At 50.9% G+C, this 26780-nt stretch overlaps 1 protein-coding gene across 1 annotated transcript in view; it reads right to left on the minus strand.

The window, feature by feature from the left end:
• The window catches only part of sh3bgrl2 (SH3 domain binding glutamate-rich protein like 2), a 221711-nt gene extending 195253 nt beyond the window's left edge, over positions 1-26458 (minus strand). The window contains exon 1 of the mRNA XM_072499816.1: positions 26138-26458. Coding sequence (XP_072355917.1) covers positions 26138-26182 — 45 coding nt within the window. The 5' untranslated portion in view covers positions 26183-26458. The remainder of the gene's footprint in view (positions 1-26137) is intronic.
• Positions 26459-26780: the final 322 nt, after the last annotated feature.

The raw sequence follows: 26780 nt of genomic DNA on the forward strand, positions 1-26780 counted from the left end.
AATCGGCACCATGAGTGAAGGTGTCCAAGGCATTGCACAGTCAGTGAAGGTTATGACTGAGGGTCTCGGCAGAATGTCCGACTTGCTGGGGGATGTCATCCAGTACCAAGCTGACCTTGATGAGGTTCTGCAGGGCATGTCCCGCTCTCAGATCGGTATGGCTGAGGTACTGCAGAGCATGTCCCTGTCACTGAGGAGCATCGCCGAGGGTGTCAACACCATGGTGCGGACCATGGGGAACCGCCAGGACTGGCAGAGCCAGATGATTCAGGGGCAGCCGGGGCTCGAACCAGCTGCCCCTCCATCGCACAGTAAACCTAGGGCTCTATGGGCGACAGTGGCCATCAGCTCCCCCGAGTTCGACCCTTTTGATGAGGCCGCGTCTTTCAGGCAGCACATGGTACAGAGTGGCACAGCTGTGCATGTGCCGCCGACAAGTGAGCCAGGGCCCTCCGGCACCACAGCTCCCAGAGATCACCTGCCAGAGGCATCGAAGGCCATGGGACAAGATAAGCAGCTGGCTGTGTCCACCTCTGATGTGCATCCTGGTGAAACACACAGGACATACTGGTAGAGCTAGGAGGGCCAGGCACGTTGAGCAGCACCGAGGGCACTGGGGGAGGAGGTGGGGTTAGGTAGCTAGAGGGGAGGGGTTGAGGGCTGGGGGGACTACACTATCGGGAATGGGTTATTGTACAGCACGTTAAACAACTTTTTGCACAACCATTATGACGCCTCTGTCACTTTCTTCCACAATGTCGGCTGACCCCCAGACCCTTTGCCCATCTCTCCAGGCAACCCCCCTCCCCGTCGCACCCACCCATCCTCTGGCTGTGGTCATGTCCAGGGAGCTGCGCCCCATCCGCTTGGTGTTCGGATGTTGGCTGCTGCATGTGGTGTTGTCTCCTGCAGTTTTCAGGCACAGTGCCCAGGCATCAAGTTGCGATCGGAATGCTAGCAATGATTCGCACATGCTACATGGCTGCCCACCCACGGGAATCCATCTGGCATGTGTGAAGTGCTCACTTACCCACGATTGCGAATTCCCTATTAGTGATAGCCTTCAGTCGTGTGGCCAGATTCCTCAGCGGTCGGTGGGGGTTATGGGTGATTGCTGGGGCAGACGGGCAGGGACAAGAGTTGTCCCGGAATGGGATTGGGATCCAGGGGTTAGTATGGTGGTGCTGTGAGCGATTACCCCTCAGTTTCCCCCCTAATACCTTCCCTCCACACCCTCCCATGGTGGCACACCCCTGTGGAGTGTCCTCCATCCCCTGCCGAGTGTGGTGGAAAGCCCAGCACACCCGGGCTCTTTGACTGTGAGCAAAGATTGCTACTCACCTCCTTGGCTCCCCACGGAAGTCCTTCCGCCATGTTCACTTTTTAGAAAGGAGTGCTAATCGGCGCCAGTGAGCACTTGCTGGGGAGGCTGATGAATGAGGGGAGGCCGGTGGATATGGGGTGGCTCTCGTTGATTGTATGGAAATGGGGCTATGAGAGCAGGGCGGTTGCATCGCAAACTGTTTGGCGCCCAGCACAGATCTCGTTTTTGGCCTCTCCCGCTATTCACCGGCCTCATTACGCTTGAGCTTGAGTGCAACGAGGCCGGTTGATCGTGCCCTAAGTGCAGGCTAAACTGGTGAGAAACTCCCCAGGGGCCAAAAAGGGATTAAGTGTCATTGAATAGGAACTCATCAATAGAGTCCCTGAAAAATCCGCCACAAATTAACTTTGAAATGTTTTGGGAGAATCGGGCCCGTAGTGACAGTTATGACCTCCCACCAGCAGGTGGAACCAGACATCCATACAGACATATATATACCAGAGGATGGACTAGACAGGGGCACTTGATAGCAGGACGGTCAACGGGACAGTCACATCTCTCCTTAGCTTCACAGTAACGTAGACAGAATTGTGTATAAAGAATTGCATGGTTACCATTCTGCGTGGCACAAATACATACTTATTACAACCACATCCTCATGTTCTATGTGTGCCTTAATAATCAGGGGAGCCAAAGAACACACCAGCACAGATCTAATTTTTGGCCTCTTACGCTCTTCACCGGCCTTGTTACGCTTGAGCGAGAGTGCAATGTGCCCGGAGAATCGCGCCCTAAGTGCCATTGAATAGCTGCGGGGAACTCGCCGATGGAGCCGGCAGGAAATTCCCTGAAAAACCCGCCAAAAATGAATTTCAAAATTTGCCGGAGAATCACGCCCCACGTGTGAGCATACACAGCAGATAGTAATATGCTATTCAACCACAGTCTGCATCGTAGCTGATGCTGTCCTCATCAGCATCCACACAAGCAAACTTAAGCAGTTATTAGCAGTCACCAGCAACAACACTGATACGATTGTTCCCCTTACTTGCCCAAGAACCCAAGACCACCAGCAGCTTCCCCAATACTCTAATACAGTGCAGACAAGACACTGGGGTCTGTACGATGCAGGACCACCCATGAAGGTCTCAGCATCATCCAATAAAGATTTACATTGCATTTTTGATGCATTAAACCACAAAACTTCAAAAACCATTTGTATCTAGCGCGATTACTAATGCTCAAGTGCTAATTCCACTTTTTAAAAATAAATCAAACAAATGAAAATCTTTAAAAGATTTTATGTGTTATTGGATAACCAGGAGGCATTGTGAGATTGAGAATGATGGATAGCAGGGTAGAATAAAGGAAGCAGAGCTTTGTCCAAGTTGGACATTGAGAAGGGTTGGGGAATGGGGCAAGGAACGTTTTTGAAGTTAAAATGACACGGATAAGGCTCTCATCTAATGTAGAGACAGAGGTGAGCAATGTTGAAGAGTTAGTGATCTTGGTGAAAGATCGGATGATGAGTTTAAAGGTCAATTTAAGGTCAAAACAAAAAACTGAGATTATGGAGATTCTGGTTCAGTCTGGGAGAGTGGTTGGAGAAAGGGAATCAATGGCAAGAGAGGAGAGTTTCTGAGACAAATTAAAGATCTTACATAGCACTGGAAGTAATATCATAGAATTTACAGTGCAGAAGGAGGCCATTCAGTCCATCGAGTCTGCACCGGCTCTTGGAAAGAGCACCCTACCCAAGGTCAACACCTCCACCCTATCCCCATAACCCAGGAGCCCCACCCAACACTAAGGGCAATTTTGGACACTAAGGGCAATTTAGCATGGCCAATCCACCTAACCTGCACATCTTTGGACTGTGGGAGGAAACCAGAGCACCCGGAGGAAACCCACGCACACACGGGGAGGATGTGCAGACTCCGCACAGACAGTGACCCAAGCCGGAATCGAACCTGGGACCCTGGAGCTGTGAAGCAATTGTGCTATCCACAATGCTACCATGCTGCTCTTGTCGTGGCAAAGTAGTTGGGCAAGTAGGTCTTAGAGTAAGTCTTTAACTTGATTGTGGAATCAGCATATATGTGGAAACTGACTCCATGCTTGCAAATTACATGAACGGGCAGCATGGGGTTACAGAAGAACAGCAGGCCAAGGATGGACATTCCAGAATCCTATTGGTAATTCTGTGGCGGAGGCAGAAACATCCATTGCTGGAGATACACTGGCTAATTTGATAAAATTACAAAATGAAACTGTACAGGGGCAGCACGGTGTCACAGTTGTTAGCACTGCTGCCTCACAGCGCCAAGGACCCGGGTTAAATTCCAGCCTTGGTCACTGTCTGCGTGGAGTTTGCACGTTCTCCCCGTGTTTGCGTGGGTTTCCTCCAGGTGCTCTGGTTTCTTCCCACAGTCCAAGGATGTGCAGGCTAGGTGGATTGGCCATGCTAAATTGCCCCTTAGTGTCCAAAAAAGATGCGTTGGTTAGATTAAGGAGATCTTGGGATGGAGCGGGGGACTGGGTTTGGGTGGGTTGCTCTTTAGGAGGGCCAGTGCAGACTCTAAGGGCCGGATGGCCTTCTTCTGTACTGCGGGGATTCTGTGATTGTGAAGGGCAGTGTCAAGGAGCTGGACCGCGAGGGATATTCAAAGTGCATGGCATGGTCAACTGGATCAAATTCTTGAGAAGTCAAGGAAGTGTAGAATATCCAATATGTCAACAAGGCCACTTTCTTCTACCTCGAGAATATTCCTAACTTATCAACCTCACCTTTTCTTTTTGCATTTTTATTTTTTAAATTTAGAGTACCCAATTCATCTTTTCCAATTAAGGGGCAATTTAGCGTGGCCAATCCATCTACACTGCACATTTTTGGGTTGTGGGGGCAGAACCCACGCAAACATAGGGATAATGTGCAAACTCCACAAGGGCAGTGACCCAGAGCCGGGATCGGACCTGGGACCTCGGTGCCGTGAGGCAGCAGGGCTAACCCACTGTGCCACCATGCTGCCCTACCTCACCTCTTCTTGACCTGCAATCTTCAGCCTCATTTTCATTACACTTACTGGCTTACTCGCCTCCATCCTGCAACTCCAGAAAGACCAAAACTGAGCCTAATCTACCCGGGCAATATTCTCACGCTCATCCAACTCCATTCACTCCCTATGTCTCAGAAAATTAACCTGAATATCCTTTTCTTTTCCCCGCCTTCTGAACTCTTGCTAAAATCACTTCACCTTGCTACATCTCTGAGTCTTTCAAAATAATCTATAAGATTATTCTCTTCAATCATCTTGCCCCTAAACCTTTTTAATTGCCGCTCAATGATCACTTCTCTTCTAACTCCACTTCCTGTAAAAACAGTAGGGTATATTCTTTTATGTAGTTGCGGCGGAACCTATGTTTCTTCCTTTACTACAGAAGCAATAATTTCCCCACGACAAAGACTAAGGTTGTAGCCATAGCTCAGAGTAATTCTTCTGCTTGTGAGTCACGAGGTTCAAACCCTATTCCAGAAATGGAGTGCATAACTCGGCTGAAACTTCAATATAGTGTTGGGAAAACACAGGAACGTTCTGATGTATAGGCTGGTTTCCCAGTGGCGAGAGGTGCATTCAACGGGAAACCCCATTGACAACAGTGGAACCAGAAGATCCCGCCGCTGGGTAATGGGGGCCTCCTCTGTACACGGTCAGGGCAGCACAAGTGGATAGCACTGTGGCTTCACAGCGCCAGGGTCCCAGGTTCGATTCTCCGCTGGGTCACTGTCTGTGCGGAGTCTGCACGTTCTCCCCATGTCTGCGTGGTGCTCCGGTTTCCTCCCACAGTCCAAAGACGTGCAGGTTAGGTGGATTGGCTATGCTAAATTGCCCTTAGTGACCAAAAAGGTTAGGAGGGGTTATTGGGTTAAGGGGATAGGGTGGAAGTGAGTGCTTAAGTGGATCGGTGCAGACTCGATGGGCCGAATGGCCTCCTTCTGCACTGTATGTTCTATGTACACAAGGCGGGCTGAGCAGAAAATACTGCCCATTTAGCTGAATTTTATGGCCCTTCCTGCTGGTGAGACTTTCCAGTCCAGTGGAAGCCAATGAACATTTGAATGGCTCACCGTATTTTCCAGCCCTGTCCCCGCCACGGCGGGACCGTAAAATTCTGCCAATAATCTTTCAGCTGAGATATTGATGATGTGGAGATGCCAGCATTGGACTGGGGTGGGCACAGTAAGAAGTCTTACAACACCAGGTTCAAGTCCAACAGGCTTGTTTTGAATCACTACCTTTCGGAGCACTGCTCCTTCCTCAGGTGAGTGAAGAGGTGGGTTCCACAACCACATATATAGACAAAGTCAATGATGCAATATGATACTTTGAATGCAAGTCTTTGCAGGTAATTAAGTCTTTATAGGTCTAGATGCTGCGACTGGAAAGAGGGATAATCACAGGTTAAAGAGGTGGGAATTGTCTCAAGCCAGGACAATTGGTTGAATTTCGCAAGCCCAGGCCAGATGGTGGGGGGGGTGAATGTAATGCGACATGTGATGAGATATTAACTGATGATATATCAATGCTGGGATTTTTCGGTCCTGTCTGCCGCGAGATCCTGCCGGGTGGAACAGAAACTTCAGAGAAGTGGACAAATGTCCATTGACTTGAGGCGGGACCACTAAATCCCAACCTATGTCTTTCCATATGCAATTGAAAATCCTCCCGGACGGAACACTTAGTTCAATATTTTCAAAGGCCAGTAAAAATTTGCTGGCACCAGTAATTCTGGAATTCAATTTTAAGATATACAAGACCAATTCTACAAGTTTTTTCTGACACCCGTGATTTCCAAGTTTTATTGGTTTTTCTTTAGCTCTCATCTGGAAGCAAAAGATTTCACTGTGCTTTGTCAAAGAAGGCTGGAGGTGTTCTCCCTAGTACTGATAATAATTAGCCCTTACCCAAACTTCACTAAAACAGGGTGGTCACTATCACGTGAAAATGAAAAATGAATTGAAAATTGCTTATTGTCACAAGTAGGCTTCAAATGAAGTTACTGTGAAAAGCCCCAAGTCGCCACATTCCGGCACCTGTTCGGGGAGGCTGGTACGGGAATTGAACCGTGCTGCTGACCTGGCTTGGTCTGCTTTAAAAGCCAGCTCTTTAGCCCTGTGCTCCTATTTGTGGGATCTTGCTATGTTCAATTTCAACTGCTGAGTTTCCTGCATCACAACATTACTTCAAGTGCGTAATAGGTAGTGGAGTGCTTTGGCACATCCTCACGTTGTGAAAGGTATAACATACATGCAAGTCTTTTTTAGGTCGGCGTTAGAGATGCATTGGCTCGAAGAACCTTGGAGCATCCTTCAGTTGTAAAAATACTATATAAATACAACTGCTAACTTTTTTCTTAACACGCCTGTAGGTCACACATTTGCACAATTTTAAGACTAGGATATTACTATCAATTTTCTTATAATACATAGTGCAATTTACATTCTACATTCCATTTCAGATATATAAATATGAAATGCATCACTGTTTTTTTTATAAATTAATAATAATAATCACTTATTGTCACAGGTAGGCTTCAATGAAGTTACTGTGAAAAGCCCCTAGTCGCCACATTCCGGCGCCTATTCGGGGAGGCTGGTTCGGGAATTGAACCCGCGCTGCTAGCATTGTTCTGCATTACAAGCCAGTGTTTAGCCCACTGTGCTAAACCAGCCCCTATTTAAAATGCTTTTTTTCCAATTATGGGCAATTTAGCATGGCCAATCCACCTATCCTGCACATCTGTCGGTGTGGGGGGTGAGACCCACGCAGACACGGGGAGAATGTGCAAACTCCACACAGACAGTGGGTCTGAGATCGAACCCGGGTCCTCAGCACCGTAGGCAGCAGTGCTAACCACTGCGCCACTGTGCCGCCTCCTGAAATGCATCATTGTATATCGGGAAATTCAGTTACAATGGAAGATCATCAACCTGAAATATTAACTCCCCCTCCACAGATGCTGTCTGACCTGAATGTTTCCAGTGTTTTCTGTTGATATACATAATAATTGAATTGTTTTGTGATAACTTAGCTTGACTGAGCATCTAATGCAATAGCAGCTGTAGAAATACTCTAAATCCATCACTATGTGTGTTAATGTTTCTTAATGATCTATTTTTCAGCAGAGTCCAAACCAAAATTGTCTAGCCCTACTGAAATGACCCACTCCAGAAATGAAGCTATCAGCAATAGTGTGCACACACTGAACTCAGATGATTTCCCTATTTCTCATAAGATGGTATTGAGAACTTGTGAGAAATGTTTGGAGGTGCAGAGGTCGCAGATCCAAGAAATTGAAGGAGTGATCACGGACCACAGCGATCGAGTGGTGGCACTGGAGGTGGCGGTGCAGCTCTTAGAAGACGTTTACAAAAACATTGAGGGCAAAGGTGAATGAGCAGGAGAAGGCAGGACCTGCGAATAGTGGGCCTGCCTGAGGTAGTAGAAGGTGTGAGTGCCATGAGGTGTGTCTCGAAGATGCTGGCAGTGCTGGTGGATCTTGCGTTGGGCCAGGGAAAAACACACCTGCGAGTGGGAAGGGAACAAGGTCCGAATATATCAGGACATTGGAGCTGAGTTGGCGAAACGGCGGGCAGTTTCAACAAGGCCAAGGCAGTGCTGTACCGATGGGGGATCAGGTTTGGGGTGCTCTACCCGGCGAAGTTTTGGGTGATGTTTGAGGCCGGGAATACTACTCAGAGGCCCCAGAAACGGCCGAGGACTTCATCAAGGAGCATAAACTGGGGGAGAACTGAGTGGAACAATGCTGGGGAACTGGGGTGCTGGCATTTTGTAATGGTTGGGAATACGGTTGAAGTCGAGGTAGAGATCGGAAGATTTTGTTCCCTCCGGTTTGAAGTGGGTCCTTTTTTGGGTTTGCTGTTTACTGTTGGGTTTGTAAAGGGTGGTAGGGGTGAAATGTTTATGTGGGGATGGATGTTCCCATCTCCCCCCTCTTGATTTATGGGGCTGTTTGTGTTTATCGTTTGTTTGTTTGCTCTCGGGGAGGTGACCTTGAGTTCAGGATGAGTCTTTATTTGGGTGGGGAAGGGTAAGTTCAGCAGGGCGCCTTCATCTGTGAGTGGAGGAGTGGGGAAAGGGACAGGGAAGGTATTGGGAGGAGCCTTTGGGGAGGAGCTGCCATGTTAGCAAGCAATGCTGGTGAACGGAATTAAGTGGGGGAGAAGACCGAGAGAGGGGGGGGACATGGGGGGGGGGGGGGGGAGGCTAAGGTTTATGCAACGTGACAGGGGATGAGAGATGACATGGTCAGGGGCGGAGAAGGGGGCCATCTGGAACGGGCTAAGTACAGTGTGGCATTAACGGGGCTGGAGTTATGTGGGGAGGATGACAGACGATAGAGGGAAATGAAGGCGTGAGCCGGTTAATAGATTGCAGGTGTTTGCGCACATCAGGATCTTAAAAGCAGAGGTGGTCTTTTTGCAGGCGACACACCTTCACGTGAAGGACTAGGTGAGGTTAAGGAAGGCGTGGGTTGGGCAGGTTTTCTATTCGGGATTCAATTCGAAATCGATGGAAGTGGCAATTTTAATGAGCATGAAAATTGGATGTTTGTGTGTGAAGGAAGTGAGGGATCTGGGTGGGAGATATGTGATTGCGAGGGGGTTTTGGAAGAGTGTTGGTAAACGTGTATGCACCAAATTGGGATAATGTGGGTTTTATGAATGACACAGGGGAACAAGGCAGGTGTGCCCGCTATCGCCGTTGTTGTTTGCGCTGGCCATAGAGCCTTTGGCAATGGTCGGCAGAGTGACGGGGGATTATGGGGGGGACAGAGGGAGCATTGGCGGTCGCTCTATGCCAACGACCTATTGTAGTATGCTTTGGATCCGCTGGGGAGGATCATGCGTTTGCTGGGGAGGTTTGGGATATTCTCGGTGCATTAGCTGAGTGTAGGGAAAAGCGAAGTGTTCCCGGTGAATGAGCCAATTTAGGGGGGATGCCATTTAAGGTGGCTAGGGATAGGTTCAGGTATTTGGGGATTCAGGTAGCGAGGGAACGGACGATGCTCCACAAGTGGAACTTAACAAAGCTGGTGGAGGAGGCCAGGGGGGATCTTAAGAGGTGGGATATATTGCAATTGACTTTGGTGCGGATGGTCCAAGTGGTAAAAATGAATTTTCTGCCGAGGTTCCTGTTTACTTTTCAGACACTCCCGATCTTTATACCAAAGGCCTTTTTTCAGAAGCCGGACACGATTATTTTGGACTTTGCATGGGTGGGGAAGGTGCCACAGGTTAGGAGGACCCTGCTACAGAGGCAGCTGGGGGGTTGGCGTTGCCAAACCTACTTCATAATGAAGTAGGGGCAGCACGGTAGCATTGTGGATAGCACAATTGCTTCACAGCTCCAGGGTCCCGGGTTCGATTCCCAGCTTGGGTCACTGTCTGTGCGGAGTCTGCACATCCTCCCCGTGTGTGCGTGGGTTTCCTCCGGGTGCTCCGGTTTCCTCCCACAGTCCAAAGATGTGCAGGTTAGGTGGATTGGCCATGATAAATTGCCCTTAGTGTCCAAAATTGCCCTTAGTGTTGGGTGGGGTTACTGGGTTATGGGGATAGGGTGGAGGTGTTGACCTTGGTTAGGGTGCTCTTTCCAAGAGCCGGTGCAGACTCGATGGGCCGAATGGCCTCCTTCTGCACTATAAATTCTATGAAAATTCTATGATTATTATTTGGTGGCGAATGTGGAAAGGTTGCGGCGATGGTGGGAAGGAGAAGGGGTAGAGTGGGTTAGGACGGCGGGGGAATCTTGTAAGGAGTCCAGCTTAAGGGCCATGGTGACGGCAGTGTTGCCAATGGTGTCGAGTAGGTATTCAGGGAGCCCGGTGGTGCAGTCCAGTTGAGGAGACATTTTAGAATGGAGGGGATGTCGGTGTTAACGCTGTTGTGTGAGAATCATGGGTTTGAGTTGGTGGGGATAGATAGCGTGTATAGAAGGTGGAGCTTGTCAAGGTGAAGGATTTGTATTTTGTGGAAGGGTTCTTCAGTCTGGAGGAGCTGAGGGAGAGGGTAGAGCTGCCGAGGAGGAATGAGTTCAGGTATCTGCAGGTTAGGGACTTTGCGTGAAAGGACTGGAGGCTGTTCCCTAGGTACCCTGCTGGAGCGACTGCTGCTATCGGATGTGGAAAGGGAGGGTAGAATTGGAAATGAAGAGCAGGGCGGTGAGCTGGTGGTGAAGATCAAAGAAAAATGGGAAGGGGAGTTGGGAGGGGAGATCAATTGGGAAGTACAGAGTGAGGCACTGCGCAGGGTAAACGTGAATTCCTCGTGCACCAGGATGAGCCTGACACAGTTTAAAGTTGTGCACAGGGTACATATGACTCGGGCAAGAATGAGTGGGTTCTTCCGGGGGTGGCAGATGTGTGTGAGAGGTGTGGGCAGGGGCCAGCGAATCATTCGCATATGTTCTGGGGTTGTGAAAAGTTGGAGTGATTTTGGGCGGGAGTGTTCGCGGTCAAGGATAGTGGGGAAGGAGGTGGACCCAGATCCTTTGTGCCGATATTTGGGGTTTCAGAAAAGCCGGAGCTCATGGAGAGTAGGAAGGCTGATGTCATGGTCTTCGCCTCTCTGACTGCCCGGCAACGAATCTTACTGGAGTGGCGGTCGACATCCCGAGGCGTGGTACATTGGCGAGATCATGCGGATGTTGCAACAACGGATGAATGGACATCGAGCGGCAATTTAAAATTAGAGTATGCAATTCTTTTTCTTTCCAATTAAGGGGAAATTTAGCGTGGCTGATCCATTTACCCTGCACATCTTACGGTTGTGGGGGTGAGACCCATGCAGACACGGGGAGAATGTGCAAACGGACAGTGAACCGTGGCTAGGATCGAACCCGGGTTCTTGCCGCCTTGAGGCAGCAGTGCTAAATACTGCACCACCATGCCATCCTGGCACAGTAGGTTTAATGTGAGATTTGAAAGAGGTGTTCAAAATTATGAGTGGTTTTGACAGAGTAGGTAGGAAATCAAAAACTAAAATGTAAACAAAAAATTATGCAAGCATTTCTAATTGCCTTCTATAATATAATATATGCGGATTCTCCGCACCCTAACGCCGAAATCGAATTTGGCGACGGGGCAGAGAATCCAGTTTCACGCATGAAATCGGGACCGGCGCTGGTTTGGCTATTCTCTGCCTCCCGAAAGGCGCCGTACTCCATGGCGAGTATCCATCACCTGAGCCATTGCCTGAGGCCCGCCCCACTATTCTCCATCCCCGACCGGCCGAATTCCCGACGGCATGTTTCTAATGTGGTCCTGCCGTTCGGGAAACTCGCAAGGTCCGCAGCCGCCACAGTTAGGGGCGGGCAGATCAGAGGGCAGGGGGACTTCATTCGGGACTGGGGTTTTTTTGTGCGGGCGGTCCTGGTCACGTTCGGCGTGGGGGCGGAGAATACAATTTACGCCAAAATCAGGCCCGGCACCAGTCCGCCGATTCTCAAGGACCCGAGAATCAGCGTGATTGCGGAGTACGCCGCACAGCTGGGGGCCCATTGACAGAAGCCAGCCCAGCGATCCTCCGGTCCCGACCGGTCGAATTCCCGATGGCGTGGAACTAACCTGGTATTGTTGGTCGGGATGCTGATGTGGCAGCTGCTCACTCAGTCCAAGGCCGCCCTGGTGGGGGGGGCGGACGGATCGCACACTGGGTGTAGACCTTATAAGCGGCAGGGGTTGAGATCCGCGCGGTCAGATGCTCGGGCCCGCGGCCGATCGGGGGGCTCTAATTATTGTGTCTGTCTCCACGGTCCAAGTCCGCCATGGCGCTCGGCGGGCCACTGGAGGCCGCCGCCATGCGCATGCGTGGACTCAAAACTGGAAGTGCAGGGGCCCGTATCCGCAGCTAAAGCTGCGTGAATTACTCCGGATCCCTGCTGGCTCCCTGCAGGGCTGTAAATCAGCCCTACTTGTTCCCAGAATCTCCAGAGCAAAATTGCAGCATTTTTACGCCAGCATGAGGACATAGTCCCATTTTGGAAGAATCCAGCCCCACAGTTTTCACAACGGCGTGGGGAGATAGTCCCGAAAATGGAGAATCCAGCCCATGATTTTTGCATTTGTTATAGGACAACTCTTTAAAGTATATTTACCAGCAGAATACAAAAGGCTAATGAATCTATTGTGTTTCTGAATTGAAGGCATGTTTTCTTCACTGTGGAGTAATAAAGGGTAGCTGACACAAGTAAGAATGCATAGGCCTACAGGTACAAATAATGGCGATTATGATAAATAAAAAGATGTATATAAATCTATTAATCTATATCCTGAAAAAAAACTGTTACACTTATTTGTTGAAATTAGTTCCCACTCTGTCTTATTCCTGAACTCAGATCTTTCTCCAGTTTACTTCCTATCTCACCTCATGCCTTCTCTGAGAGAGTTGGTGGTGTAGTGGTAATGACACTGGACCAGTAATCGTCTGAGGACAATGTTCTGGAGTCATGAGTTTAAAACCCATCATGGCAGTAGTGGAATTTAAATTAAATGAAAAGGTATGGAATGGAAAGCTAGTCTCAGTAATGGTGACCATCATCGATTGTTGGAAAAAAACCATCCGGTTTACTAATACAGTAGCACAGTGGTTAGCTCTGTTGCTTCACAGCGCCAGGGTCCCAGGTTTGATTCTCGGCTTGGGTCACTGTCTGCGTGGAGTCTGCACGTTTTCCCCATGTCTGCGTGGGTTTCCTCCGGGTGCTCCGGTTTCCTCCCACAAGTCCGAAAGACGTGCTGTTAGGTGAATTGGACATTCTGAATTCTCCCTCTGTGTATCCGAACAGGTTCCGGAATGTGGTGACTGGGGGCTTTTCACAGTAACTTCATTGCAGTGTTAATATAAGCAATACTTGTGACAATAAAGATTTTTTAAAAAATTGTTCAGGGAAGGAAATCACTATTGGGCAAAGCTCCACCCTCACTCCCACCACCCTGGACATTGCCTCAAAGAAGGTCATCCAGTACCTGACAAGTCTGGGACAAGCCCAGAACAGGTGGGTGTGGTTGGCCAGGCCTCCCTGGCACTGTTCGCATTTGTCCCCCACCTCTCGGAAGAACCCAGTAATTCTGGTTCTGGTTAGGTGCACTCTGTGCACCACCTTAAGCTGCGTTAGGCTCAGCTCTGCGTATGTGCAGGTGAAGTTCGCCCTGTGCAGTGCATCGATCAAGAGTCTGCCCCCTATCTCTATGCCTAGTTCCTCCTCCCCTTTTTTTCCTGGTCTCATCCAGAGCGAAGCATACCTTCTCCAGCAATTATCCGTACATGTCCGCACAGTTCCCCTCCCCGAGGTCGCCCACATCCAGCAGTTCTTCTACGAACGACTTTCTTGGTATCTGGGGGTACATTGTTGTTTCTTTGCGGAGGAAATTTTTGGCCAGAATGTATCTCAGGATGTTTCCTCTTGGTAGCTGGAGCCTCTCCGTGAGTTCTCTCTGGGTCACTACTCTATCGTCCATGTCCCAAACCGTCAAAGTCCCCTCATCCTGTCTCCACCTCATGTTGATACCATGGGCGGGATTCTTCCCTACCCGGCGGGGCGGGGGGTTCCGGCGTAATGGAGTGGCGGGAACCACTCCGGCGTCGGGCCGCCCCAAAGGTGCGGAAGTGTCTGCACCTTTAGGGGCCAAGCCCCTCATGGGCTAGGCCCGTGCCGGAGTGGTTTCCGCTCCACCGGCTGGCGGCAAAGGCCTTTGGCGCCATGCCAGCCGGCGCTGAAAGGTCTTCACCGGGCGACGCGGGTCAGCGCATGCGCGGGAGCTTCAGCGGCTGCTGACATCATCCCCGCGCATGCGCAGGGGAGGAGGTCTCTTCCGCCTCTGCCATCGTGAAGACCATGGCGAAGGCGGAAGAAAAAGAGTGCCCCCACGGCACAGGCCCGCCCGCGGATCGGTGGGCCCCGATCACGGGCCAGGCCACCATGGGGGCACCCCCCCGGGGCCAGATCACCCGGTGCCCCCCCCCAGCCTGCCCGCGCCGCCTTGTCCCGCTGTTCAAAAGGTGGTTCAATCCACGCTGGCGGGACAGGCATTCCAGCAGCGGGACTTCGACACATCGCGGGCCGGAGAATCGGCGGGAGTGGGCCCGGCGATTCTCCGACCCAGCGGGGGGTCGGAGAATCCCGCCCCACATCCGGAGCCTGGCTACTACCACTGGGCTCGAGTATTTTACCCCGGGCGTGGGGGGGAACGGTTATGACAAGGGCTTGGAGAGATGTCCCTGTGCAGGAACTCTCTTCCATCCTCACCCACTGTGCTCCCGGTTCCTTGTGCCTCCCCATACCCTTTCTGTGGTGGCCACCAGTGGTAGAACTGTAGGTTTGGAAGGGCCAGGTCCCCCATATTTCTCCTCCTTTGTGGGACCTTCTTTTGGATCCTTGGATTCTTCCCGCCCCTCCACCCCCCCGCCTCCCACACGCACACGAACATCATGATTAGCTTGTCGACTGTGTTTAAAAAGGTCTTGGGGATGTAGATTGGGAGGGATCTGAACAGGAAGAGGAATCTGGGCAGCAAGTTCCATTTGATCGTCTGTACTCTCTCTGTGAAGGAGAATGGGAGTGGGCCCCACCTCTGCAGGTCCTTTTTGACTTCCTTCACCAGACTTGTCACATTCTATTTGTGGATCCGTGTTCAGTTCTGAGCTATTTGGATCCCCAGGTACTGGAATTTGGTCTGGGTCTGCTTAAACAGCAGTCCCTCCAGCTCTGTCCCTCCCCCCTGTGAGTTCACGGGGAAGATCTTGCTCTTGCTCAGGTTAACTATGTAACCCGAGAAGGCTCCGAACTCCGATAGGAGTTTGTGGTAGTATGTATTAGGGGTCATGTGGGACTGTGAAGCCGTGATGCTATTGGCTGACAGATCCCGGGTCCTGGTTGGCTGTTGACTCCTGGCTCCGCCCTGAAGGTGGAGTATAAGAACCCGAGCCACTCCATTCTGTTGCTGAACTGCTGGGGACAAGTCTCGCTCAATAAAGCCTCATCGACTTCATCTCTACTCGTCTCTCTCGTAAGTCATTGTGCGCTACAATTTATTGAGCGAGCTTAAAGGACTATGGAGCTCCGGATCGCCCCGGAATGCCTGCGGATCAGCTCCCACGCAGCGAATTCGGCAGCAGTTTTTAAACACTGGCAAGCTTGTTTCGAAGGCTACCTCCGAACGGCCCCCGGCCGGATCACAGAAGACCAGAAAATGCAGGTCCTGCATTCGAGGGTAAGCCCGGAAATTTACCCTCTCATAGAAGACGCAGAGGATTTCCCAACGGCGCTCGCATTGCTGAAGAGCATCTACGTTCGGCCCGTTAACCAGGTCTACGCGCACCACCAACTCGCGACGAGACGGCAAAGTCCCAGAGAATCGTTAGAGGAATTCTACGCCGCGCTACTAATTTTGGGAGGGGGCTGCAGCTGCCCGCCGGTGAACGCGATTGAACACACGGACATGCTAATTCGCGATGCGTTTGTGGCAGATATGAACTCTCCCCAAATCCGCCAAAGACTTTTAGAAAAAGAGTCGCTAGGACTCTCAGAGGCACGGGCCATTGCAGCTTCCTAAGATGTGGCCTCGCAAAACACCCACGCCTACGGCCCCGACCGCGCAGCAGCCCCTTGGACTCCGTGGACCCCCGTCGCGACAAACCCCCCCCCCCCCCCTCCCTCACAGGCTTGCGCGGTTAAAGCGCCAGATCATCCCGGGGGGGCCCGCTGCTATTTCTGCGGGCAAGCGAAACACCCCCGCCAGCGCTGCCCGGCCCGCGCAGCTATTTGCAAAAGCTGTGGCAAGAAGGACCATTACGCGGCTGTGTGCCGGTCCCGGGGGGGTCGCCGCAATCCCCGGAGAAGAACGAGCCCAGCGCATCCCAAACGCTCCCCAACCCCGCCTCAGCGCCCCATGTGCGACCCGCGGGCGCCGCCATTTTGGGTCCCGGCCACCACGAGGGGAGGATGGGCACCGCCATCTTGTGACTCCCCAGCCACGAGCGATTCATGGGGGCGCCCATTTTGTCCACCCCCGACCACGTGCGATCCATGGGGGCGGCCATTTTGTCCACCCCCGGCCGCGTGCGATTCATGGACTCCGACATCTTGGATGACAACAAAGGACCCCAGCATCGACGGCTCCACGGGGTCCGAAGAAGACGCCGAGACACTACGACCACGACTGGCTTCAGTGATGCTGGATCAATCACGGCCCCGGACGCTCCAGACGACGACAACAACGGTGCTGATCAACGGACACGAGACATCATGCCTGATCGACTCCGGGAGCACCGAAAGTTTCATTCACCCCGACACGGTAAGACGTTGTTTTCTGACCATCCATCCAAGTACGCAAAAGATTTCCCTAGCTGCAGGATCCCACTCCATAGAGATCAAAGGCTTCTGCATCGCGAACCTAACGGTGCAAGGAAGGGAGTTTAAAAACTACAGGCTCTACGTCCTTCCCCAACTCTGCGCGCCCACATTACTGGGATTAGATTTCCAGTGTAACCTGCAGAGCCTAACATTTCAATTCGGCAGCCGAATACCCCCACTCACTATCTGCGGTCTCGCAACTCTCAAGGTTGAACCGCCGTCCTTGTTTGCAAACCTCACCCCGGATTGCAAACCCGTCGCCACTAGGAGCAGACGGTACAGCGCCCAGGACCGGATATTTATTCGGTCTGAAGTCCAGCGGTTGCTGAAGGAAGGCATAATCCAGGCCAGCAATAGTCCCTGGAGAGCCCAGGTGGTAGTAGTAAAGACCGGGGAGAAGCAAAGGATGGTCATAGACTATAGCCAGACCATCAACAGGTACACACAGCTAGATGCGTACCCTCTCCCCCGCATATCCGACATGGTAAATCGGATTGCCCAGTATAAGGTTTTCTCCACCGTGGACCTCAAGTCCGCCTACCACCAGCTCCCCATCCGCCCAGGTGACCGCAAGTACACAGCCTTCGAGGCAGATGGGCGTCTATACCACTTCCTAAGGGTCCCATTTGGTGTCACGAACGGGGTCTCGGTCTTCCAACGGGAGATGGACCGAATGGTTGACCAGCACGGGTTGCAGGCCACGTTCCCGTATCTCGATAACGTAACCATCTGCGGCCACGATCAGCAGGACCACGACGCCAACCTCCAAAAATTCCTCCAGACCGCTAACGCCTTGAACCTCACATACAACGAGGAAAAGTGCGTCTTTAGCACAAACCGGTTGGCCATCCTGGGATACGTAGTGCGCAATGGGATAATAGGCCCCGACCCTGAACGCATGCGCCCCCTCATGGAATTTCCACTCCCCCACTGCTCCAAAGCCCTGAAATATTACGCCCAGTGGGTCCCCCAGTATGCAGACAAGGCCCGCCCGCTAATACAGACCACTACCTTCCCCCTGTCGACAGAGGCTCGCCAGGCCTTCAGCCGCATCAAAGCGGATATCGCAAAGGCCACGATGCGCGCCATCGACGAGTCCCTCCCCTTCCAGGTCGAGAGCGACGCATCCGACGTAGCTCTGGCGGCCACCCTTAACCAAGTGGGCAGACCCGTGGCCTTTTTCTCCCGAACCCTCCAAGCCTCAGAAATCCGCCACTCCTCAGTGGAAAAGGAAGCCCAAGCCATAGTGGAAGCTGTGCGACATTGGAGGCATTACCTGGCCGGCAGGAAATTCACTCTCCTCACCGACCAACGGTCGGTAGCCTTCATGTTCGATAATGCACAGCGGGGCAAAATTAAAAATGACAAGATCTTAAGGTGGAGGATCGAGCTCGCCACCTTCAACTACGAGATCTTGTACCGTCCCGGAAAGCTGAACGAGCCGTCCGATGCCCTATCCCGCGGCACATGTGCCAACGCACAAATAGACCGTCTCCAAAACCTCCACGAGGACCTCTGCCACCCGGTGGTCACTCGGTTCTACCATTTTATAAAGTCCCGCAACCTCCCCTACTCTGTGGAGGTGGTCCGTACAGTCACCAGGAACTGCCACATCTGCGCAGAGTGCAAACCGCACTTTTTCAGGCCGGATAGAGCGCACCTGATCAAGGCTTCCCGCCCCTTTGAACGCCTCAGTCTGGATTTCAAAGGGCCCCTCCCCTCCACCGACCGCAACACATACTTCCTGAACGTGGTGGACGAGTACTCCCGTTTCCCCTTCGCCATCCCCTGCCCCGACATGACAGTGGCCACAGTCATTAAAGCCCTTGGCACCATATTCACACTGTTCGGTTGCCCAGCATATATCCATAGCGACAGGGGGGTCATCCTTCATGAGTGACGAGCTGCGCCAGTTCCTGCTCAGCAAGGGCATAGCCTCGAGCAGGACGACCAGCTACAACCCCCGGGGGAACAGGCAAGTAGAGAGGGAGAACGGCACGGTCTGGAAGACCGTCCTACTGGCCCTACGGTCCAGGGATCTCCCAGTTTCCCAGTGGCAGGAGGTCCTCCCGGGCGCTCTCCACTCCATCCGGTCGCTGCTGTGTACCACCACTAACCAAACGCCTCATGAGCGCCTCCTTGTCTTCCCCAGGAAGTCCTCCTCCGGAACGTCACTGCCGACCTGGCTGGCGGCTCCAGGACCCATCTTGCTCCGGAAACATGTGCGGGCGCACAAGTCGGACCCGTTGGTCGAGAGGGTTCACCTCCTTCACGCGAACCCGCAGTACGCCTACGTGGCGTACCCCGACGGCCGACAGGACATGGTCTCCCTGCGAGACCTGGCGCCCGCCGGCAACACACACACCCCCCCGACACCGATCATCCCCTCCCTGCCACCGGCGCACCCCGCGACCACCCCCTTCCCGGAAGGATCGGTCCTCCTCCCGTGTCCGCCCAGGAGTGAAACAGGAACAAACACTGAAATGCTCCCGGAGACGACAACGCCGGAACAAGCACCTGCACCACCACCGGGGCTGAGGCGATCGACGAGGAAGACCAGACCGCCCGCTCGACTCGTGGCATCAGCGTGACACGAAGAATGTTGTTGGACTGTAACAAAAAAAAATTTCTCTTACTAATATTGTAAATAGTTTCACAAACCTTGTACATAGCCCAGTGTAGGGCGAAAACTGTAATGACATGCCCGAAATTTTCCTCCCAGGACCAGCCTTGTAAACCCCTACCACCATGCGAACCACCACCCCGCCGGGTTCATTTTTAACAAGGGGTGAATGTGGTAGTATGTATTAGGGGTCATGTGGGACTGTGAAGCCGTGATGCTATTGGCTGACAGATCCCGGGTCCTGGTTGGCTGTTGACTCCTGGCTCCGCCCTGAAGGCCGAGTATAAGAACCCGAGCTTCTCCCCGCCGCTCCATTCTGTTGCTGAACTGCTGGGGACAAGTCTCGCTCAATAAAGCCTCATCGACTTCATCTCTACTCGTCTCTCTCGTAAGTCATTGTGCGCTACAGAGTTTCATTATCCAGTCTATGCAGGTCCAGGGGTTTGAGATGTAGAGGAGCAGGTCATCCGCATAGAGTGAGATGCTACGCTCTCTATCTCTCCTTTGCATACCCTCGACCCCTTTGCCGTTCTGAGGGTGATTGGCAGTGGCTCAATTGCCAGAGCAAACAGCAGCGGGGATTGCGACATCCCTGTCTCGTGCCACTGTGCAGCCGGAAGTATGCTGAGCTGTTGGTATTTCTCTGTACGCTTGCCACATTCCGGCCCCTGTTTGGGTACACAGAGAAAGAATTGAGAATGTCCAATTAACCTAACAGCACGTCTTCCGGAACTTGTGAGAGGAAACCCACACAGACACAGGGAGAACATGCAGACTCCGCACAGACAGTGACCCAAGCCGGGAATCGAACCTGGGACCCTGGTGCTGTGAAGCAACAGTGCTAACCACTTTGCTACCGTGCTGCCCTCAGAACACTTCTGGTGTTCTCTCGCTGAATGGGGTCAATATCATGTTCAGCAGGCACCTGATGTTCGATGTTAGCTGCCCGCCCTTGACAAAGCCCATCTGATCGTCCGCGACTACCTCAGGCACGCAGCTCTCCAGCCGCCTCACCAGGTCCTTCGCCAGGATCTTTGCTTCTGTGTTAAGTCGTGAAATAGGCCTGTAGAACCCACACTTCATCAGATTTTTGTCCTTTTGGGGTTTAAGCGATATTGAGGTTTGGGCCAATGTTGGTCCTCCTTACTAGCCATTCTGTGAACATCCCCCGCAAGGGCGTGGCCAATGCTGGAACGCATTTTTTGTAATCCTCCATCTACCCCTTCAGTACAGCTTGCATCGCCACAAAACCTGTCACTTTTGTTTCCCGGGAGGTGATTCAGTCACTCGCTTTCTCTAGGTCCCTGATTGTTGCCTCCAGTGCTTCCGGTCGTTGTTCTGTTTTCTCCAACGCCATCTTGAAGGGGGCCCGGACGTCCGCGACCACTGCCTTCACTGCTGCCATTATTTCCAGCTTGATGGCATCTCTGTGTATCTGGGGCTCCTGAGGAGGTCCGTCCACTCGTTTATGGGTGGATAGTCCGGCGTCGGTCCGGCGACTCAGCCCACGCGGGTGTGACCTGCTCCTCGTGTTCGCTGTTGTCCCATTTCTTCTCCTTAGGATTTTGCTGGCTCCTTCACGTCCTGGGGTTATTGACGGGCATTTCCCAGTACTTGCAACTGTTTTGTGGGTTGGTTCAAACAAGTTTGGCGGGGTATTTTCATGAAAAAATGTTGATTTTCTGAGTTCCCGGAGGAGTGCCACTTTCCCTGTGTCCGCTCAGCACATCCCCCTCACCGCAAGTCCACTCCAATCAAGTTTATGACCCTGTCATAGCACAACAGCACTTAAATTACAACCAACATATTGTGTTACTTCAACCATAGTTAACTATAATTCCTTCTCCTTCTGTCTGCAGCCATCTGCCTGCACCCATTGACATAGTTGACCACACTATCCTTCTCCAACACCTCTCCTCATTGTGTGGGACTGCCTTCTTCTGATTAGTTTCATCCATCCAGTTTTAGTCAGGGAAACTTCAATGGCTCTTATGATTCTCTGGAGTCCCCCATCAAGGGATCTTTGGACCCCTATTTCCCATCTGCATGCTGTTGCTCAGTAACATCATCCAAAAACACCTCAGGCTATGCATGAATGCTGACGACACCCATCTCTCAAGCCCCCGCTGCCCTGTTGTATTTTCAATATAGAGTACTGGATGAGCAAATATTTCCTCCACTTGAATCCTGGGAAAACCAAAACATGTGGGCGGGATTCTCCGGTTGCCGATGCCAAAATTGCGTTTGACGATCGGCCGGAGAATCCCCGCGTGTGCCGAAATTGGGGGCGGCACCGCTTTTGCGATGCTCCGCCCCCTCAAAAACAGCGTACTCAAAGAGTATGCCACAGACCGTCGGGACGGCCTCAGGACGTCACCTGAGGCCCTCCCCCGATGCTCCGCCCTCGATGGGTCGAGATCCCGACGGCGTGGGTCACTCATGCTATTTTTTTTGTGAACCCGGTGCGGCGGCTGCGGACTGAGTCCAGCACCGCCACAATTGGGGTTGGGGGGGGGGGGGGGATGCCGCTCCGCAGGCAGGAGAGGCCGGGGGCACTGATGGAGCGTGGTCCAGGGGTTGCAAGGGGGGTTACTGGGGGAAAGTTTGTGGCAGACCAGGTCCGCATGCGGCCGGCACCATGTTGCACGGCGCGGCCATGGACCCGGCAATTCTCCGTCCGTATCCGCAGGTAAAACTGGAGGCTTTACGCTGTGTGCCTGCTAGCCCCTGATCAGACGGAGGATCGGTGTAGCTTTTGCGCCGTTTTCTCTGTCGTAAAACGCCACTGTTCCCACGCCAGCGTCAGCACTTAGTCTTCAAATCAGAGAATTAGCCCAGTGTCTTAAGTTCTCACCACACATTCTATTCCTTAGTCACCAGCTCCATCCTTTCTCTTGGTCACTGCCTGAGGCTAAGCAGACCATCTGCTGCAGGGCATCCTATTGAACCCTGAAATTAACTTCTGACTACACATCCACCCCATCACCAAGACCATTTACTTCTAACTCCATAACATCGCTAATCTCTGCCTCAGCTCATCTGCTGCTGAAACCCTCACCTGCTGAAACCCTCACTCAGTCCTTTGTTCCTTCGTGATTGCGTCCTATCTTCCATCCTCCATATGTATGATATTCAAAACTCTGCTGCTCATGTCCTAACTCACACCGTCTGGTTCACGCACTGTACTCGCTCACCTGCACTGGCTTCTGGAAGGCGACACTGAAATTCTCACCTTTGTTTTCAAATCCTTCCACTTCTTCATCGCTGCCTACCCGTGTAACCTGTTCCAGCCTTACAACCATCTAAGATCTCGGTACTCCTTCAATTCTTGCATCTTCTGCTTGTCCCCTGATTTTAATCACTCCACCATTGGCACCCATGCCTTCAGTTGCCTAGGGCCTTAATCCTGACATCGCTCCCAAAATCACTTCACCCCTCTTTCCTCATTTAAGACATTGCTTAACCAATGCTTTGGTCACTCATTCCAATGTCTCCTTGTGTAGCTCAATGTCAAATTTTTGTTCGGTAATACTCCTGTGAAGCACCAACATTAAAGATGCTGTGTTGTTGCAGCAATTTCTTACACTACAATTTCAGTTCCAAGTCCGCTTTATAGCTGCCAAAGGAGTCGTGCTTACATCAAAGCAAAAAAAAAACAGATTTGAAACAAAAGAATGGTGTTCCGGGTAATAATTTCATGTTAGTTTCATGATGTTTAATCAAAGGACTGCTATGGCAACAGAAAAGTTGGCATGAAGTCACAGCATAACTACAGAGAAAGCCACCTACCCAGCAATGACAAATTATATATTCATATACCGTCTTATTACGGGTTTTTCTCTGGTTCATACACACATCTGAATTTTTTGCTCAGATGGATGACTTGGCTGGGTAATTAAACATTTTTCTTCCTTGTATAAAGTGACAATATCTTACACTTCTGCCTTTTTTTGACAAACTTAAATTTAACCAATATCTGACAACAATTGTGCCTCAGTATTAGCACTGATCATCATGTATTGGGAATAAGATAGCCAAAGCAGCTACAATGAACGTCAAGCTATGGAGCAGCATTGTACTGCTAACCCCTCGCCATGAAAATACTGAAATCAAAACCAGAGATTGTTTAAATTTAGATTATTTAAAAACCAAAGAATAGAATTCGCTCTCTCTGATTATAGGCTGTGTCAAAGGTGAAGGGTCAGTGTTCTGACTCATTAAATTGCTCACTCTCCTTACCTTTGTCCCTAATTCACCCTCACTGAAACTGAAACCCTCATCCATATGCTCATCTCCAAGCTCAACTTCTACAGTTCACTTTTAACTACCCCCCTGAGCTCCACTTTAGATAAATACTACATCATATCTCGTTAACCTCACCAACCTCCTCTGGCTCTAGAGCAATGCATGTATATTGTTGAGCTTTGAACCTGATAGAAAAGCAAGAGTTCGCCTCATCTCAGTAAAAGTTAGATTGTAGACATCGAAAGTAAAAAGTTGTATGCAGTGACCCTGGAAATAACAAAGCACTTTGTTTTTTACAAATACTTAAAGATAAGCACTTCAATTTCATACCAGGCCACATTAAATGTTTGGTTTTGCTAAGCACAGGAATAGTTGACCAGGATACAGTCGTAGGGCACAAGATAGGGTTGAGAAAGCATGCTATGATTTCCTTGCTCCATTTACAACAGCAAAATATATTCATGGTTTACGCGCAAACTTAGATTTTTCTTTAAATCAAGTAGTTTTTAACTGTTTACTTTTTAAAGTGTATTTCTTGGTTGGTCAAAAGGCTGGGTGACAAAATAAATACAGAACCCATCTGACAAAAAGGTAACAATTAAAAAATATTATAAAGCAAGTGGCAGCTCATGAAAAATGTCCCATTATTTGCCTCCCGAGTGCATTGAATTCCTTCCCCAGAGAAACAAAATCACCGCTGTGCAAAAAGCTGAAGGGGATTGTAGAAACATTCGACCTACAGAGTTAGCTAACTGCAATTATTGAGCACATATCAATTTACGCCGGACATATTGAGACTGACCCTGAAGTGACAGAGTAACATTGGTTTTGAGAGGGTATTGAAGGAGGTGTGTGTCGATACTTTAAACTGTAACTCTTCCGAAGGGCTTTCAATAAAATCGAGTTTACTCTTGCAAGTATTATGTTCATCGTGCAGGCAAATGATAAATTAATTTGAATGAAAAATAAATTATCCGAGAGGTAAACAGTTAATGGCTTCTTCATCCACTTGGAAAGAAAAAAAAACTTCTTGTGACCACCAGACGTCTCAAAGCCCTTTACAGTCAAGTCAAATACTTTTGAAGTGTTGTCACTGTTGTAATCTTGGAAACATGTCAGGCAATTTGTGCGTGGCAAGCTCCCACAAACAGCATTGTGATAATGAGCAGATAAAACTGTTTTTTTTGGTGACGTTGATTAAGGGAAAAATAATTGGCCAGGACACCAGGGATAATATCCTGCTTTTCTACAAAATAGTGCCATGGGATCTTTCACGGTCAGCCGAGCAGGCGGATGGTGCCTGCCCAGCAGTGCAACTGTCACCAACTGGAGAGTACTCATCAGCCTTGACTTTTGGACTAAACCCTGGGAGTGGGACTTCAACCCACAATCTTGTGACCTGGGCGAAAGAGATTACTAACTTCATTGAGGGGAGGCAAACATAGAACATACAGTGCAGAAGGAGGCCATTCAGCCCATCGGGTCTGCAACGACCCACATTAAGCCCTCACTTCCACCCTATCCCCGTAACCCAATAACCCCTCCTAGCCTTTTTGGACACTAAGGGCAATTTAGCATGGCCAATCCACCTAACCTGCACATCTTTGGACTGTGGCAGGAAACCAGAGCACCCGGAGGAACCCACGCAGACACAGGGAGAACGTGCAGACTCCGCACAGACAGTGACCCAGCGAGGAATCGAACCTGGGACCCTGGCACTGTGAAGCCAGAGTGCTATCCACTTGTGCTTCCGTGCTGCCCAATTTTTATTTTCACAGATCACTGCATCGATAATCCACAAATATTAAAATCCTAGAAGTACGTTGGACAAATCCTCTCATAGTCATAAGAGTTTTGCACCTGCCCATCTTGATTCAAGTGAAATTATAGAGGATGGGTTGGGAGTGGAGAAGGGCAGATTCTCGCCACCAACTCCATTGGGAGGTATCAAACGAAGGCGATGCGTCCCTCGGTTGCAAGGGTGAACTGTGCAGTTCCCACTCTGTGCCTGCTCGCAGTTAGCTGGGGGATAGTGTTAAGAGAAGGGGTGAAAGCAGGGAGAGTGTATGTTAAATTAGCACGCCGTACACCTTTAAAAAACGCAAATAATCCAGTTCAGTAGAAACTCTTCAATCTATTCGGAACACGGCTGCAAATCGAATATACTTTAAATTATGACACCGCATTTCCAAAGTTTTGTCACGTACGAAAAACAAATTGTACCTGTGACAGCAAACAAATAGAAATCATTCTAATTCCACAAATCTGTATTGGTTGTGATAATAAATGGGTTTAATCTGTCAATGTATATATTGCACCATCTACATACTGCACATACAGCTGAACGTTAGCATCAGGAGATAACTTGAAAACGTTATATTTGTTTAAAGTCTGAGCTCTAGTCCCATTACAACACTGCAGATCTCTGTTATTGAATTTATTCTGGCTGCTGAAGCGAACTCCTTGCTGAAGCACGAACGTGACGGTAACCTCCCGCAGCAGTAACCTGCTACTTACCGAAACAGAGGCAGAAGAGGAGGCGATGAACACACGAATAACCATCTTCTCAGGTGCGGAGCGGGGGGGGGGGGGGGGAGAAGAGAGGAGCAAAAACTGTGGACGAGGCGAACAAAAATCTGCTTGAGACCTAAGCGACTCAGCTGATCTACCCAGCTTGCTGCCTACCAATGCATGACACGGAGACCGTAGGTGGTAAATAAATAGATGCTCCTTTCCCCCAATCTCATTCCCGATCGTACCCCCCGGGATTTGCAAAAGCGCTTTTGCCCATTCACTGCTGTTACGATCCAGCTTGGCCCCCGGGCGGGACGCTGGGTAATGTAGTCTTTCCCCCCCCCCCCCCCCCCGCTCCTTGCTACGGGGGAGGTGGGGGGGGGGGGGGCTGAACTACATCTCCCGGAGGGCGGCGCGGCGGGTTCGTCATCCTTCGCCAGTCAGTCCGACACGCGCACCAGGACTCTGCACCTGACATTGCCTGAGCGGGTCCGTCTCTCCCAGCGAGGGGGACATTAATACCTGCCGAGAATGCGCGGCGGCTGAGGGGCAAGAGGCTTTTCAGCAGACTTTCTCCAGCTTCCCCACACCGAAGCAAAAGACTGCGGTGTTTGTTGCCATTCTGGAGTGAATGATATTGCCATCC

The sequence above is a fragment of the Scyliorhinus torazame genome, chromosome 4 (genome assembly GCF_047496885.1).
Source record: "Scyliorhinus torazame isolate Kashiwa2021f chromosome 4, sScyTor2.1, whole genome shotgun sequence".
Lineage (NCBI taxonomy): Eukaryota > Metazoa > Chordata > Chondrichthyes > Carcharhiniformes > Scyliorhinidae > Scyliorhinus > Scyliorhinus torazame.